General features: G+C 42.9%; 1 protein-coding gene across 1 annotated transcript in view; it reads right to left on the bottom strand.

Annotated features, from left to right (window-relative positions):
* Positions 1-14,907, bottom strand: part of WDR19 (WD repeat domain 19) — a 70,253-nt gene that overhangs the window by 30,507 nt on the left and 24,839 nt on the right. Inside the window, 6 exon segments of the mRNA XM_023753652.1 lie at positions 889-998; positions 4,244-4,354; positions 4,677-4,836; positions 6,502-6,706; positions 6,835-6,982; positions 13,292-13,441. Coding sequence (XP_023609420.1) covers positions 889-998; positions 4,244-4,354; positions 4,677-4,836; positions 6,502-6,706; positions 6,835-6,982; positions 13,292-13,441 — 884 coding nt within the window.

Raw genomic sequence — 14,907 nt, forward strand, 5'->3', positions numbered from 1 at the left:
TTTTAAAAAAGTCAGAAAAATTGTCCAGTTGTGATGTAATTAACACTGCACATACACATGGGAACTTATATTTGCAAATGAATTATTCATTTATTGCCTCTGCGGGTATTTGCATTAGTAGCATTAAGCACGACTGAATGTGAATTACAAGTGGATCTTGAATGCTTCTAAAATTACACATTTATGCAGCATTGAAATAAAAATCTATAGTCTGTCAACTAAGACTATTGATAATTAAGACTATCTAGCGACTAAGTGCACTGGAAAATCCTAAATCTCTCAGAACAGAAGATGGCATTTCCAAAGGAAGGAAAGATTTGTGAAACCTGTCCATACATCACTCAGGCACTGAATATCAGCCCGTGAGAGCTTCTGGCTTCATCTTCAACATTAACTGTTGAATTTTTGTCCATATGCAATTCAATTTAAAAAAGAAAAACTACAAAATAAAGCAAATAGAAGTTGTAGACCAATACCTGGTATTTTTCACTCTGCCTTGAAATTACACTATAAATCCTCAAAGTGTACAAAGAAGTCAAGATCATGAGCTTAGGTTCTGAAAAGCAGTATGTCACCCTGATGGTCAAATGTGATTCAAAACAATGTTTAGACTCTAAATGTAGAAAAGGCTTATCTAAGACCCAAACTTGATGCTAAAAATGAAAGTGGATCAATGCATGGATAAGACAACATTAGTTAGAAAAAATTTATTTTGTTTGTATAATTACAGTAATCTCTTTTCCCCTGAAAAAGAAATTATTAAATCAACGGAGGGCCTTATAAGAATGGCAGTTTAGAACTTAAGATATTCAGTAATTATTTCAATAGTCAGTAGTCAGTAATTCAGCAATTAGGTACCAACTGAATCATATAAAGATGAGGACTTACGTGAATTCAAGCTGAATAGCATATTCTTTGGAGATAAGTGGTATTTGGTCCGGGGCTAAACGCTTGGCCAGCTGTAGAGCGCTGTCCCAGTGCTGCAAATCCCTTCTCATCTATTAGGGGCAAATGAGCAAGTTATTTTGCACAGTCACCATATAGTGCTAGTTTTAATAAAGTGATTACAAAACTCTTTGTTTAAAAATGAAACTTGATCTTTGCAAAGATAACATGTTACTATAGTATATTTCCGCAATGGATGTGACAGAGCTCCCACGGGGGTAAAAATTGATTTGGGGGAGCAAAAACATCTTAGCTATTATTATAAAGGCTTGTGGCCCTCCAAAATGCAATTCTATAGAGTGAACAACATAAACTGATGAACAAAAAGAGATCCAGAGACAGAGAAGCACTGAACTGCCAAACCTCAGACGGAAGGCAGGGGTGGGGGGTGGGGGTAAGAGATCAACCAAAGGACTTGTATGCATACATATAAGCATTACCAGCATGTACACCTGAAACTAATACAGAATAATACTGAATGTGAACTGTAATTGAAAAAAAAAGATAGAAAATTGAATGTTATATGTTTTTCATCACAATAAAAAATAAATAAATATGACACTTTAAGTAATAAAAATCCAAAACAGCTCTAGCTGGTTTGGCTCAGAGGATAGAGTGTCAGCCTGTGGACTGAAGGGTCCCGGGTTGGATTCTGGTCAAGGGCACATGTCCAGGTTGTAGATTTGATCCCCAGTTGGGGGATGTCCAGGAGGCAGCGATTGGGTGATTCTCTCTCATTATTGATGTTTCTATCTCTCTCCCTCTCCCTTCCTCTCTGAAATCAATAAAAATTAAAAACAAAACACTCAATTCTACCCAACAAAATCTTATTCTTTAGTACTCAAAACTAATAAATATTAATCCAACCAACCAATTAAATTATTCATTTTCCTTCTTAAAAGGTTGAGAGGTACTTTACTACAGGAGTTGAGGTTATTTTCTGAGAAAATCTAAAGCTATATCACAACACGAATAAAAGCAAACATAAATAAAATGTGAATCTGTCTTTCTCCCTGGTTCCTGAGGTCTGTACACAGTCTGGTATACAGTCCCAAATATAACTAACCAAGAATCTTTTAGAGTTCATTCCTCACTTTATTCACATTTTGTAAAGAATTAATAAGAGCTCACATTTCCCAAGTGTTATTTTCTGCCAGGTAATGCTCTAGGACATTAGCTTATTTGCTTATCACAACGAGGCCTTTTGCAATTAATCGTCCATAAGGCAAAAGAGGCTAGCTGCTTCAGAACACCTCCTCTCTGTACACAGTCGGGCTGTCAGCATGTGGCCGAGCTGGGCAGGAGGGCTTTGCCCCTCGCTTCCTTTCCCTGGCTGACCTGTCAACCATGTTTGTCTTTTCCGTTGATCAGGCACAGTTCCGAAGTGAGGTGAAGTGAATGACAGGGTGCAATCTCCCCTCTCCACGGGGAAGCCATCAATCACCTCCAACGATTTACAGATCTTTAGCTCATGACGTGTCCATAGCTAAACGTGGAAGAGCTAAGGTGATGTCTTTGCCCTCACTTCTAGCAACCAGTTTCCTACTTCAGTGCGTACCCATCCAAGTTCTGAAAATTTCTCAGGGTGTCCCCAATTATCTCGAATAATATTATAAAATTATCTAAATATTTTCTTAAAACAAAATTAATTTGGTTCACTTAAAATTTAAAAATTAAAATTTGCTACAGAACAATTTGAAAAAGGGTTAAGTTGTGAAATTAGCAGCAAATGTTTTCAAAATACCTCCTCTCTGTAGCTGTGGACAAGCTGATCTGAGGTGAATGACAGTAACGACAGCAGCTACCACTTTGTCTTTTCTATCGATCAGCACAGTTCCAATAGATCTAATCTCATTTTTAAATCTTTACAATAACCAAGTGGGCTAGATACTGTTATCCCTACTTTAAACAGACGGAATCCAGGGCACAGAAAGATGAAATAACTTGTCCAGGGTTGCACAGAGCTGAGATTTAAGCCCAGACATGTCTGACTCTAAAGTCCACATTCTTTTTTCCTTTTAAAATATATTTTTATTCCTTTCAGAGAGCAAGGGAGAGGGAGAGAGAGATAGAAACATCGACGATGAGAGAGAATCATTGATCGGCTGCCTCCTGCACGCCCCCTACCGGGAATTGAGCCCAAAACCTGAGCATGTGCCCTGACTGGGAATGGAATCGTGTCCTCCTGGTTCATAGGTCGACGCTCAACCATTGAGCCATGCTGGCCAGGCTCAAGTCCACATCCTTTTAAAAAATATATATATTTTATTGATTTTTTACAGAGAGGAAGATAGAGGGATAGAGAGCTAGAAACATCGATGAGAGAGAAACATTGATCAGCTGCCTCCTGCACACCCCCTACTGGGGATGTGCCCGCAACCAAGGTACATGCCCTTGACTGGAATTGAACCTGGGACCCTTCAGTCCGCAGGCTGACGCTCTATCCACTGAGCCAAACCGGTTAGGGCTAAAATCCGCATTCTGAATCCCTGTTCCCTATGGCCACTTCTCTCTTCCTCCTGGTGTTGAACTAGGTAGTCTACTCTGTTCTAGTCCTTCTGCTGCAATGCTCATCTCTGGGAAACTAGTGATGGTACACTAGTCCTTAGCCCACCTTTTCTTTTATTTGGTTAATCTTTACCCGAGGATGTTTTTCCCATTGATTTTTAGAGAGAGTGGAAGGGAGGGTGGGGAGGGAGAGAGAGAAACATCAATGTGAGAGACACATCGATCGGTTGCCTCCCACATGTGCCAGGGCCAGGGATCGAACCTGCGACCCTTTGGTGTGCCGGCTGATGTTCTAACCACTGAACACACCACCCAGGGCTCTTTAGCCCACCTTTTAACGCACAGGAGAATTCCATACAAGAAATAAAAGATAAATGCGTCCCAGTTTTCCCATTTGGACCACAGAGCCTGTAAAAGTACTATCTCACAGGATTGCTGTGCGGGTTAAATGAAAAACAGTACGTCTTAGGAATATACCTGGCACATGTGAACACTCAATACACAGTGGCTGTTTTTATTTGCATGTGCCTTTGTAAGTTATAAAATCTGTTCTCTTTGGGCACATTTAGATGGGAATTATTTGGTAATGTTACCATGCCACGCCTTTTATGGCTCCGCAGAATGCAGAATGAAAGTATTTTTGAAGGTAATGAGTACTCAGGGGTCCTTAAAGCTGAGTCTGAATTCTAGAGGGGCAAGGCCTGTGGTGCCCGGTGCCGAGGACTGTTAGCCATGTCCAAGGTGAGATCCCCCTTTACGTGGCCTGCTTCCCCCCCATTTGCCGCCATACCTCCAGCGCAGCCACGGGGCAGCTGGACGCCAGGTACAGGTCCTGAGCCAGGTTGAAATCGTTAGTAAACATGGCAAGATGCCCCGCCAAAAGGTTGTTGTCCTCGATCCCCTGAAAATAAAAGCAGCTTTAATGAGAATACAAATTTTGTGTTTTTGTTTTGTTTTTACTGATTTGAGAGAGAGGGAGGGGGAAGAGAGACATCGATTTGTTGTTCCCTTATTTACGCGTTCCTTGCTTGATACTTGTATGTGCCCTGACGGGCCATAAGGTTTCACTAAAAACAAAAGGAAAAGCTTTGCTCAGTAAGAAGTGGTAATGTTCTAGCAATTAACTTGTTGGTGAGTTGGGCAGGATTCACCACAGAATGTAAAATGTATGAACCAATACCATTTAACTCCTAACCTGATGATCCTCATAAGATGCTGCTTACCTTTATTTGTTCCAAGGACATCACCATGCCGACATTTCCGACAGCCCGGTAGACGCGGATTGCGAACTCCACGTCCATGTGATGGAGGCACTCCCTGCCCAGCTCATTCCAGGCGTCGTGATCATTCAGAATCGTGCAGAGTTCCCACGCGTCAGAGAACCTAGGGGGTGAGTAGAAGCTTAGTCAGGGGGGTCTTTTTGCTCCCTACCAGGCAACTGTCAGATTGTACATTCTTTCATGTCACGCACAAGGTAAGTTTTGTAAAAACTTCTTAGTCTGTAATCATTATTTACAAGTTATGAAAAATTACATAAACTTTTCTTCCATTTTGTACAGATGACTTTTCTTAAATTTCTTTTATTACTCTAAATCTACTCTGGGTAACCACCTTCCCCCATTAACAATTAATTCTATTTATTTTTGGTTTACTTCATACAGAGATCAAAATTAGTTTTGTTCTCACATAAGTCTAATAAAATTAGCACTCTATTCCTGTCCAGTCCACTGCCTGTTTTTGAAAGTAAAGTTTGAGCGTCGACCTATGAACCAGGAGGTCAGGGTTTGATTCCCAGCCAGGGCACATGCCCAGGTTGTGGGCTCGATCTCCAGTAGGGGGCGTGCATGAGGCAGCTGATCAATGATTCTCATCATTGATGTTTCTATCTCTGTCTCCCTCTCCCTTCCTCTCTGAAATCAATAAAAATATGTATTTTTTTAAAAAGGTAAAGTTTGAGTGGAATGCAGGTACACCAGCCATGCATTATGGACTGTCTCAGCTGCTCTCGTGCTACAACAGCCGAACTGAGCAGAAACAGAGACCCTATGGCCCATTAACACGTGAAATACATACCATTTGGCCCGTAACAGAAAGGGTTGGCTGACTTCTGGTTTAAAACATGACCATAAATGCCAATTAAATGTTTTGTGGGACCTTTACATTAATGGATATATTACATCTACCCATCTATTTGCCTCTGCATTTTCCTGTCTCACACACATTTACTGAGTACCTATTATACGCCAGGAACCGTGTTTGGAACCAAGATACAAAGATCAAACCCGGTCATTGTCCTTCAGGTGTCATAAGTGGGGAAGGTGGAAGACAGATGAGCATGACCGAGTACAATGGAAGCAATCGAGTGCTTACAGTATGGGGGTCTTTGTGCTACGTACTCTGTATGAATTCTCTCACTGGGTTCCTCTGACAACCCTATCCACTCTGTATTATTATTACTTCTCCTTCATAGATGAGAAAGTGAGGATTCTTGGCCTTAACACACTAGCCCTAGTCACACAGTGGTGAATGGGAAAGTGCTCTAAACCACTATGTATATTGTATGTACCCTGGCTCCGAGGCAACACACTAGAAAGTGTTTTGTTTTGTTTTTGTGGGAGGCAGGGGGCTTCAGGGAAGGCTTCGTGGACTAGGTGAGGGTTCCACTGAACAGTGAGGACTAAGGAGTTACTACGTACAGCAGCAGCAAGAGATGGTGGGAAGCATTAGAACCACAGAGGGACTCACAGTGGCCCTAAGCTGTAAGAGGAAATCTCAGGCAAGGCTGAACCAAACTTTATTAGGACGAAATTAAGATGTTGTTGAAATGACAATAACTGCACTATTTCGGTGATTAGAAACGTTTTTGTTCCGAAGGGACTAAAGCACCGATATTTCACCGTGACTTTCTTTAGAATTCTACACATGCTCATATCCGTGATCTTACCTGAGCTTCATGATAATCCCGTGAAGGAAACGAGGTAAATGCTATCATCTCCTTTACAATCCCCGAAGCAAGGGAGCGCCGTGGAGAAGTATTTGAAACCCTACCTTTTCAGCACCAAGGTCTGTGTCAGCATCTGCCTCAGCTCATTAGGCCCCACGTCTTTTAAATTGTTGAGGAAGCTGTGAGTGTCCAGGTAGACATTGTTGATTTGTCCACTCTGTGTCTGGCAGGTCAGCTCTCCATTATACAACAGCAAAGGTTTATGAGAGAAGGGAATTTTGGTGCCGTCAGCCAGAATGACCTTGGATCCTACATTATAAAACAGACATCTGAATGCTGAAAGGTAATACTCAGCACACACATCAGAAAGGAATGTTTTCATTTCATTGCAATGGAAATTGACTTATCAACAAATGTACAAGAAGGTGATTAAGTACCTTGTATAGTGTTCCTGTGAAAGACATAGGTGTATGCCTTATCATCATCATAAGCAATAAAAACACCTTTATCCAATGGCCAGTTTTCCCAAAGTACACCTTTAATGGTTGGTGGAAAATCTGGAATCTCATACGTAGCATCATTTACCTACAAAATAGGATTTAAAGTTTTGCCCCCAGTCTATACATAAATCATTATCATTTGTAGTGGCAGGAGCCTGTCTGTAGCCTTAGCTGGCATAGCTTATGGACCCACACTCAATCCAACAACACGCCAACCGTTCCAATATTAGGTGTGGCTTGAAAAAAAACAAAACTATAGTTACATGGAAAATCAAGGGTTTTATCTAAAATCTGATGAATTTGCAGGCAAAACTACAAGTCTGGACACAAAGCTTCACATTAAAAAAAAAAAAGCTGAAGGTGCTCAAGATGACAGAAACTTAAACTATGAACACTTGCGTTTAGAAATTTTTCAATACTGGGCACAGAAATGCTCCATCTAGGGAGGAAGCAGAAATTGATTCATGTATGATTTAAAATTTAGATAAATTCCACTCTATCTGTTTCACTTCAAAAACTTCTCTACAATGCACTCTAACAAACATAAAATGTACTGCTATAGTAACATAACCTATTAAAAAAGCAATCCAGCCCGGCTGGTGTGGCTCAATGGTTGAGCATCAACCTATGAACCAGTAGATGACAGTTCGATTCCCAGTCAGGCCACATGCCCGGGTTGCAGGCTCAATCTCCAGTAGGGAGAGTGCAGGAGACGGCCAATCAGTGATTCTCTCTCATCAATGATGTTTCTATCTCTCTTTTCCTCTCTGAAATCAATAAGAATATATATTAAAAAAAAGCAATCACCTATTCCTGTGAACTCAGGCTGGTAGGCTAATACATATGCTGAATGTGGAGCTGAGAAACACCTGCTTTCTCCCTAATCTGTCTTCCTCTAAAAATAAGAATGAAATATAAAATTCTTACAAATAAAAACTAATACTATAGAGCTGTGCTGTCCAGCACAGTAGCCACCACTTACTAACCACATGTGGCTAATGCGCACTGAAATGTGTCTCATCCGAATTAAGATGTGTGCAAGTGTGAACTACACGTGGGATCTCAAGAAGTTAGATCCCATGTGTATCTAACTAAGAGTGTGAAACAGCAGTAATTTTTTATATTGATTACATACTAAAATGATAACATTGAAATTAATTTCACCTATTTCTTTTTACCTTTCTAAAAACGTGCTTTAAAAATTAAAAATTACATATGTGGTTAAAATTATATCTCCATTGGATAGTGCTACTTACCAGATATTGTACTAATTACTTATGTAACTTCATTTAATTCTAACCTCATAGTTCGGAAGTCAGATCCTATTATTATGCCCACTTGCAGATGAAGAAACTGAGGCACAGAGAAATGTGCACTGAGTCACAGGCTCATAAGTTGAAGAGCCAGGACTTGAACCCGAGCAGCGTGGCTCCAGTCTATGCTTCTATCCACTGTGCACACTGACCTGCAGTTTGTAAGGATGGGCACACCATCCAATGGACAGGTGGCAGAGCTTTTTTAAAGGGCAGCCATTTGTTGAGTGCTTATTATGTGGCAGACACAGTACTAAAAACATTTAATTTTTATAAACCACCTATAACATAGGTGCCAGAACGGAATTTATAGCTGGGGAACGGGAACTCCAATCAGAGTGAGAGCTCTGGAGGGAGCTCCTCTGGGCTCATACCAATGCACTTGCTGGCTGTGTGAGTTGGGACAAGTTAGTTATCTTCTCTAGGCCTTAGTTTCTTCACCTGTAAAGTGGCAATAATATGAGTATTTATCTCTGGGCTGTGATAAGGACAGAAAGAGACCCCTGATGTATGTAAAGAGTACTCAGCACAAACATACTGGTTATCATTACTAATCGTAAATTCAGGTCTATCCGTCAGTCTTTAAAGTCCATGCACTTAACTACTACATAGCCTCTCTGAAGGGCAACGTGTTTATAAACTTTCTAGAAGATCACAAGCCAGCCTTCATGGGCATATAGGGAGTATGTGTGTGTCTGTGTGTGTGTGTGTTGTGGGGGAATATAGGTTTTCTAGGGGCGTATGTAAGAAAAAGTAATCTCTAAATTCTAATGTACAACATGAGTGAATCCCTTACTATCCACATAGTGAAGAAAAATAGGTTGAATAAATATACATATGAAGGAAAATTGCAAGTTTAAAAATTTTAAAGAATTGTTGTCTGAACATTTGCATGTATGAACATCACAGGAGCAATGCCTCTCTCAAATTATTTAAAGCAGCAGAAAATTAGGCTGCAATACCAGCACACGATGACGGGGGTGGGGGACCGGTGGGGGGGCGGGAGGGGTGTTGTTAAAATCAAATGAAGTGCGGAGCACTCTGGTCAAGAGTCCAAGGGCCTCAAGTGCCTTAGTGCAGCCTCCTGCTGGGTCAGAGGCCGGGAAGGCTCTGCCCCACAAGCCTCCTTCCCCTTCCCTTCCAAGCTGGCCCTACTCAGAGAAAAAAGACTGGGTATTATTTAAAAGAGGAATTTACTCCTGTGGGCACAACACTCCCCTCTGGTATCTTGCCCAACCACTTAAAATTCGAGCCTACCAGAGAAACCTTAATTTGAATAAAAGCAAACACCCACCCACATGTTGGGGGAGGGAGAGCACATGCGGCTGGCCACGGAGTCATTCTTTGTGTGGATTTTGTTTGACAAGGTTGTTTTTCTTTTTTAAATAAATCTTTATTGTTGAAAGTATTACATATGTCCCCCCCCCCCCCCATTGCCCTCTCCCCCACAAGGTTATTTTTTCTTAATACCTGAGTTGCAGGTTAGAGCTGGAAAAGGGAGTGGGGATGAGCAGCAATAAGAGAGAGAATTCCGGATTTGAGGGGTTGAAGGGTGGTAAAGAGGGCAGGGCTTTAACTAACACTGGCTAACTAGCTCCTGTGCCTGATAACATGGAAAGATGAACTCACGGATACCTCAGTCCAACTCTACGAAGGAGGTCATACTGGGCTCTAACAGAAATGACCAAGGAACTGGAAAGTGTAAAAAGAAGGATGTAGCAACGTGTTTAGGCAGGTCTTGCTCTCTGCCCTTTCCCTGCAGTCAGACCCAGTTCTGACTAACTCCTGTCAGACACCGATGTCCCTGGACCCCTCTGTGTCCCCTCAGCAGCAGTTCCCACCTGTGGCGAACCCATGCGGGAAGCAAGGCAGCTCCGCTTCCTTAGGCCTGTCACAGAAACGGAATCTGTGCCAGACTGGATTTCCTTATTGCATAGAGGGAACTCAAGGTTATCTTTATATTTATGTCATTTTCCCTCATTGGTTTGTGATCAGGAGAGAAAAGGGTTGATTCAGAACCAGCATATTAGAGATTTTGCATAAATAATCCAGTCACTCCTGTGGTAACCTGTTATATTTGTCAAAGAAAAAAAATGAAGGGAAGAGAAAGCAAGAAAGAAAGGAAGGGAAGAGAGAGAGGAAAGTGCATAGTGAGGGGAAAGCTGTCTTCATTGGAATGTGTCTTCTCTAAGGTAAACCAGATGCCTGGGAACAGCTACTAAAGATGGGCCAAGAGCAGCTGTAGGCTTATGTAAACTGTGAACAAATTAAAGCATTAGCTGGATATAAAGAAATAAACAAAAACTCCAAGTGTATATATATATATCTCCTATCTAATAATAGACAAACATGGTAATTAACCGTACCTGGGACACGCTTCCCATTGGCTAATCAGGGTGATATGCAAATTAACTGCCAACCAAGATGGCGGCTGGCAGGCAGGCAGCTGAAGCAAACAGGAGGCTTGCTTGCTCCAGTGATGGAGGAAGCCAAGGTTCCCCGCCTCCCGCTGCTGGGCTCTGAGCTTGCACTCTAAGAAACAATGTTGCAAATATAGAAGCTAAACAACCCCCATGCTTTCAGCCAACCAGCCGAGCTGGAGTTGCAACAGTGTTTCAATTATAGAAGCCAAACAAACCCAGACCTGCTTTCAGCAGCCGAGGTCTCAGAGCTGGAGCCGAGCCTCAGAGCTAAAGTTGGCTCTCAGTTCCAGTGACAGCCATAGAAGGTGAATAAATCCCAGAATGAAAAAAAAAAAGAAAAAAAGGAGAGGTTGGGAGCTTCAGTCACCCGCCAGCCTGAAAACGGCCCTCAGCCCCTCATCCAGGCTGGCCAAGCACCCAAGTGGGACCCCCACCCTGATCCAGGACACCGTTCAGGGCAAACCAGCCGGCCCCCACCCGTGCACCAGGCCTCTATCCTATATAGTAAAAGGGTAATACAGGACACCGTTCAGGGCAAACCAGCCGGCCCCCACCCGTGCACCAGGCCTCTATCCTATATAGTAAAAGGGTAATATGCCTGGATCAGCAGAGCCGTGAGGCCTCCTGGCACTGGGATCAGCGGAGCAGCGAGGCCTCCTAGCACCGGGATCAGCTGAGTAGCGAGGCCTCACTGCCTCAGTGTCAAGCAGAGCCGAGGGGCCTCCCAGCACTGAGATCAGTGGAGCCGCGAGGCCTCCTGGCCCCTGGAGCAGCATGACAGGGGGCAGCGCCCAAACCCCCTGATTGCCCTGCGGCTCTGTGTGTGACAGGGGGCGGGGCCACAACCTCCCTATCCGCCCTGCTCTGTTCGTGACAGGGGAAGGCGCCTCAACCACCTGATTGGCCCTGCTCTGTGCCTGATAGGGGGGAACTCCCCAAACCCCTGATCGGCCCTGCTCTGTGTGTGACAGGGTGCGGTGCCCCAACCCCCCCATGGGCCCTGCTCTGTGTGTGATGGGGTGGAGCCGCAACCTCCCCATCGGCCCTGCCCTGAGTGTGACGGGGGGAGTGCGCCAACCCTCTGATCGGCCCTGCTCTGTGCGTGACAGGGGGGAGCTCCCCAACCCCCTGATCGGCCCTGCTCTGTGCGTGATAGGGGGGACTCCCCAACCCCCTGATCGGCCCTGCTCTGTGTGTGACAGGGTACGGAGCCCCAAACCCCCTGATTGGCCCTGCTCTGTGCGTGACAGGGGGCAGCTCCCCAACCCCCTGATCGGCCGGCTCTGTATGTGACAGGGGTGGCACCACAACCCCCTGATCCACCCTGCTTTGTGCGTGACAGGGGATGGCGCCGCAACCTCCCCATCGACCCTGCCTTGAGTGTGACAGGGGGCGGCGCCCCAACCCCCCTATCGGCCCTACCCTGAGCGTGACTGGGGTGGCATCGCAACCTCCCGATCCACCCTGCTCTGTGCATGACAGGGGGCAGCGCCCCAACTCCCCAATCGGCCCTGCTCTGAGCCCGACCAGGGGCTGCGGGGCAGGCACCTAGGGATTGGGCCTGCCCTCTGGCACCCAGGAGTAGGCCTAAGCCAGCAGGTCGTTATCTCCCGAGGGGTCCCAGACTGTGAGAGGGCACAAGTGGGGCTGAGGGACATCCCCCATGCCAGTGCACAAATTTTTGTGCCCCGGGCCTCTAATATATATATATATATATATATATATATATATATATATATATATATATATATATATAAAAGCCCAAGCGACCATTACGACCATTACGACCGGTTGGCCAGTCACTATAACACGCACTGACCACCAGGAGGCAGATGCTCAATGCAGGAGCTGCCCCCTAGTGGTCAGTGAGCTCCCACAGCCAATCTCCCATGGCCAGCCAACCTCTCCCTGTCCCTTCCCCTGGCCAGCAAACCTCCCGCGGTCCCTTTCCCCATCTGGCAGGCCTTGTCCGGCAGCCAGCAGGCCCCGTCTGACAGCCAGCCTGGCCTGGCCCCAATTGGGACTGGGCGAGATAGCCCTAATAGGCCCTGATCACCAGCCAGGCCTAGGGACTCCACCGTGCATGAATTTCGTGCCCTGGGCCTCTAGTAGTAAGTAATGTAAAAACACACTTTCTTTTTTCTCAATCTATTTTTAAAAAAGTTAAGGATGTGCAAAAATATGAGTTAACAGAAAATGGTCTGTTTTTAATCATCTAATACAAAAATACATTTCCTTGGTATTCAGGACCTTAAGGGAAGAGGAAAATCACCTGAGGTGGAGGAAGGACAGGGTCTAGTCCCAGCCCTCTGGGGCTTATTGCATATCTGGAGAGAAAGTCATGTACATGCTGATACACTATAATATTGCACAGTAAAGAAGGTTAAAAGTGGTACAGAATATAGTAACAATTTTTTCCCTAAAATATCTCTCTGGGACTGACATGAAAAACTGCAGAATAATAGAAAAAGATTCCTTGATGTGAACAGTCATGAAATGGATCACAGACATGGTATCACAGACATGATAACAAAGTACTATAATCCTTGGCTCTGCTTACGAGAAAATGATTTTATATATAAAATATATTTAAAAAATACTTTTCTTCACGTGTTGTATAATTTTAAAAACAAGCATTCAAAACTTTTCTAGACTTACTGGACAGTAGACAAATCCATCACTTTTTTCATCAATGAAAACTAATGTGGTCCCATTGGGGTCAGGGAAAATCCTTTTCACACTGACAGGATGTCGATAATCATTAACGAATTGCCAGTTTTCAATGTAGAAATACTGGATGACACCAGTCTACCAAAAAAAAGAAAAAAAAAAAAGAAAATCCAGTCAAGAAAATACTTTCAGCATTTATGTTAAACATACCTTCTAATATGAAGAGAAAAAATGTCATATTTCTGATGAAGAAAGAGTCTCAGAATATTTACAATATTTGCAATGTACAGGCAGAAGAAAATAAAACAAATTGTCTTTTCATTCTCTTAACAGTGTCTTTCAAAGACACTGTTTTGTTTTGAATTTTGACAAAGTCCAATTTATCAACTTATTCTTTTATAGATTGTGCTTTTGGTATTATGTCTAAAAAATCTTTGCCTAACCCAAGGTTACAAAGCTTTACTCCTGTTTTCTTCTAGAAAATTTAAAGTTTTATGTTTTACATTTGGGTCTGTGACCCACTTTATAGAATGTATAAAGAATTCTCAAAACTCAGTAATAAAATAAACAAGCCAATTAAGAAATAATAAAAAATATGAACAGACACTTCACTAAAGAGAAACAGCAAATAAGCATATGAAAAGATGCCTCTACATCATTAGTCCATTAGTGAAATGCAAATTAAAATCACAATGAAGTACCACTGCACACTCATTAGAGTGGCTAAAAGTAAAGAGTGACAGATCAGGTGTTTGTGAGGATGTAGAGCAGGGGTAAGGAACCTCCAGCCCTCGGGTTACATAAGACCCACGAAATAATTTGGTCTGGTCCTGCCAAGGCATGAGGGGTGAGTTCATTAAGTGACCAAATATAGCAGGCTAATTTTTAAGTTGATAATTTTGTATGGCCCTCAAATGATGCTATAAATATCCAAATGGATCTTGGCAGAAAAAAGGTCCCCCACCCCTGATGGAGAGGAACTGGAACACATATATACTGATGATGGGAGTATAAAATGGTACAACCAAGTTAGAAAACGGTTTGTCAATTTCTCAAAAGGTTAAACATACACATGCCATATGATGTAGCCATTCCACTTCTAGGTGTTTTTATCTAAGATAAAAGAAAGCATATGTCCATACACAGGCTTGAACACAAATAATTACAGCAGCTTTATTGTAAATACCCCAAACAGGAAACATCAATATCCATCCATAGGTTCATGGATGAGCGAATTATGATATATGCTGACTATGTACTATTACTCAGCAAGAAAAAGGATGGAACTATTGACACAAACACCAAAATGGATGATCTCAAAATAATTATACTAAAGCCAGACAAGAAGGAGTACCTACTATGGGATTCCATTTACATAAAGCTCTAGAAAATACAGACTGATTTATCGTGACAAAGCACTAAGTGGGGAGGGCTGGGAAGGAGGGATTGAGAAAACTTTTAAAGGTGATAAATATGTCCATTATACTGATTGAGTTGATAGTGTTTCACAGGTGTATACATATGTCAAAACTTAACTTTAACTTGTGTAGTTTACAATATTTGCAACGTTACAAAAATTTTGTAACTATGTATGGTGACGGATG

Source organism: Myotis lucifugus, unplaced genomic scaffold (assembly GCF_000147115.1).
Source record: "Myotis lucifugus unplaced genomic scaffold, Myoluc2.0 scaffold_48, whole genome shotgun sequence".
NCBI lineage: Eukaryota > Metazoa > Chordata > Mammalia > Chiroptera > Vespertilionidae > Myotis > Myotis lucifugus.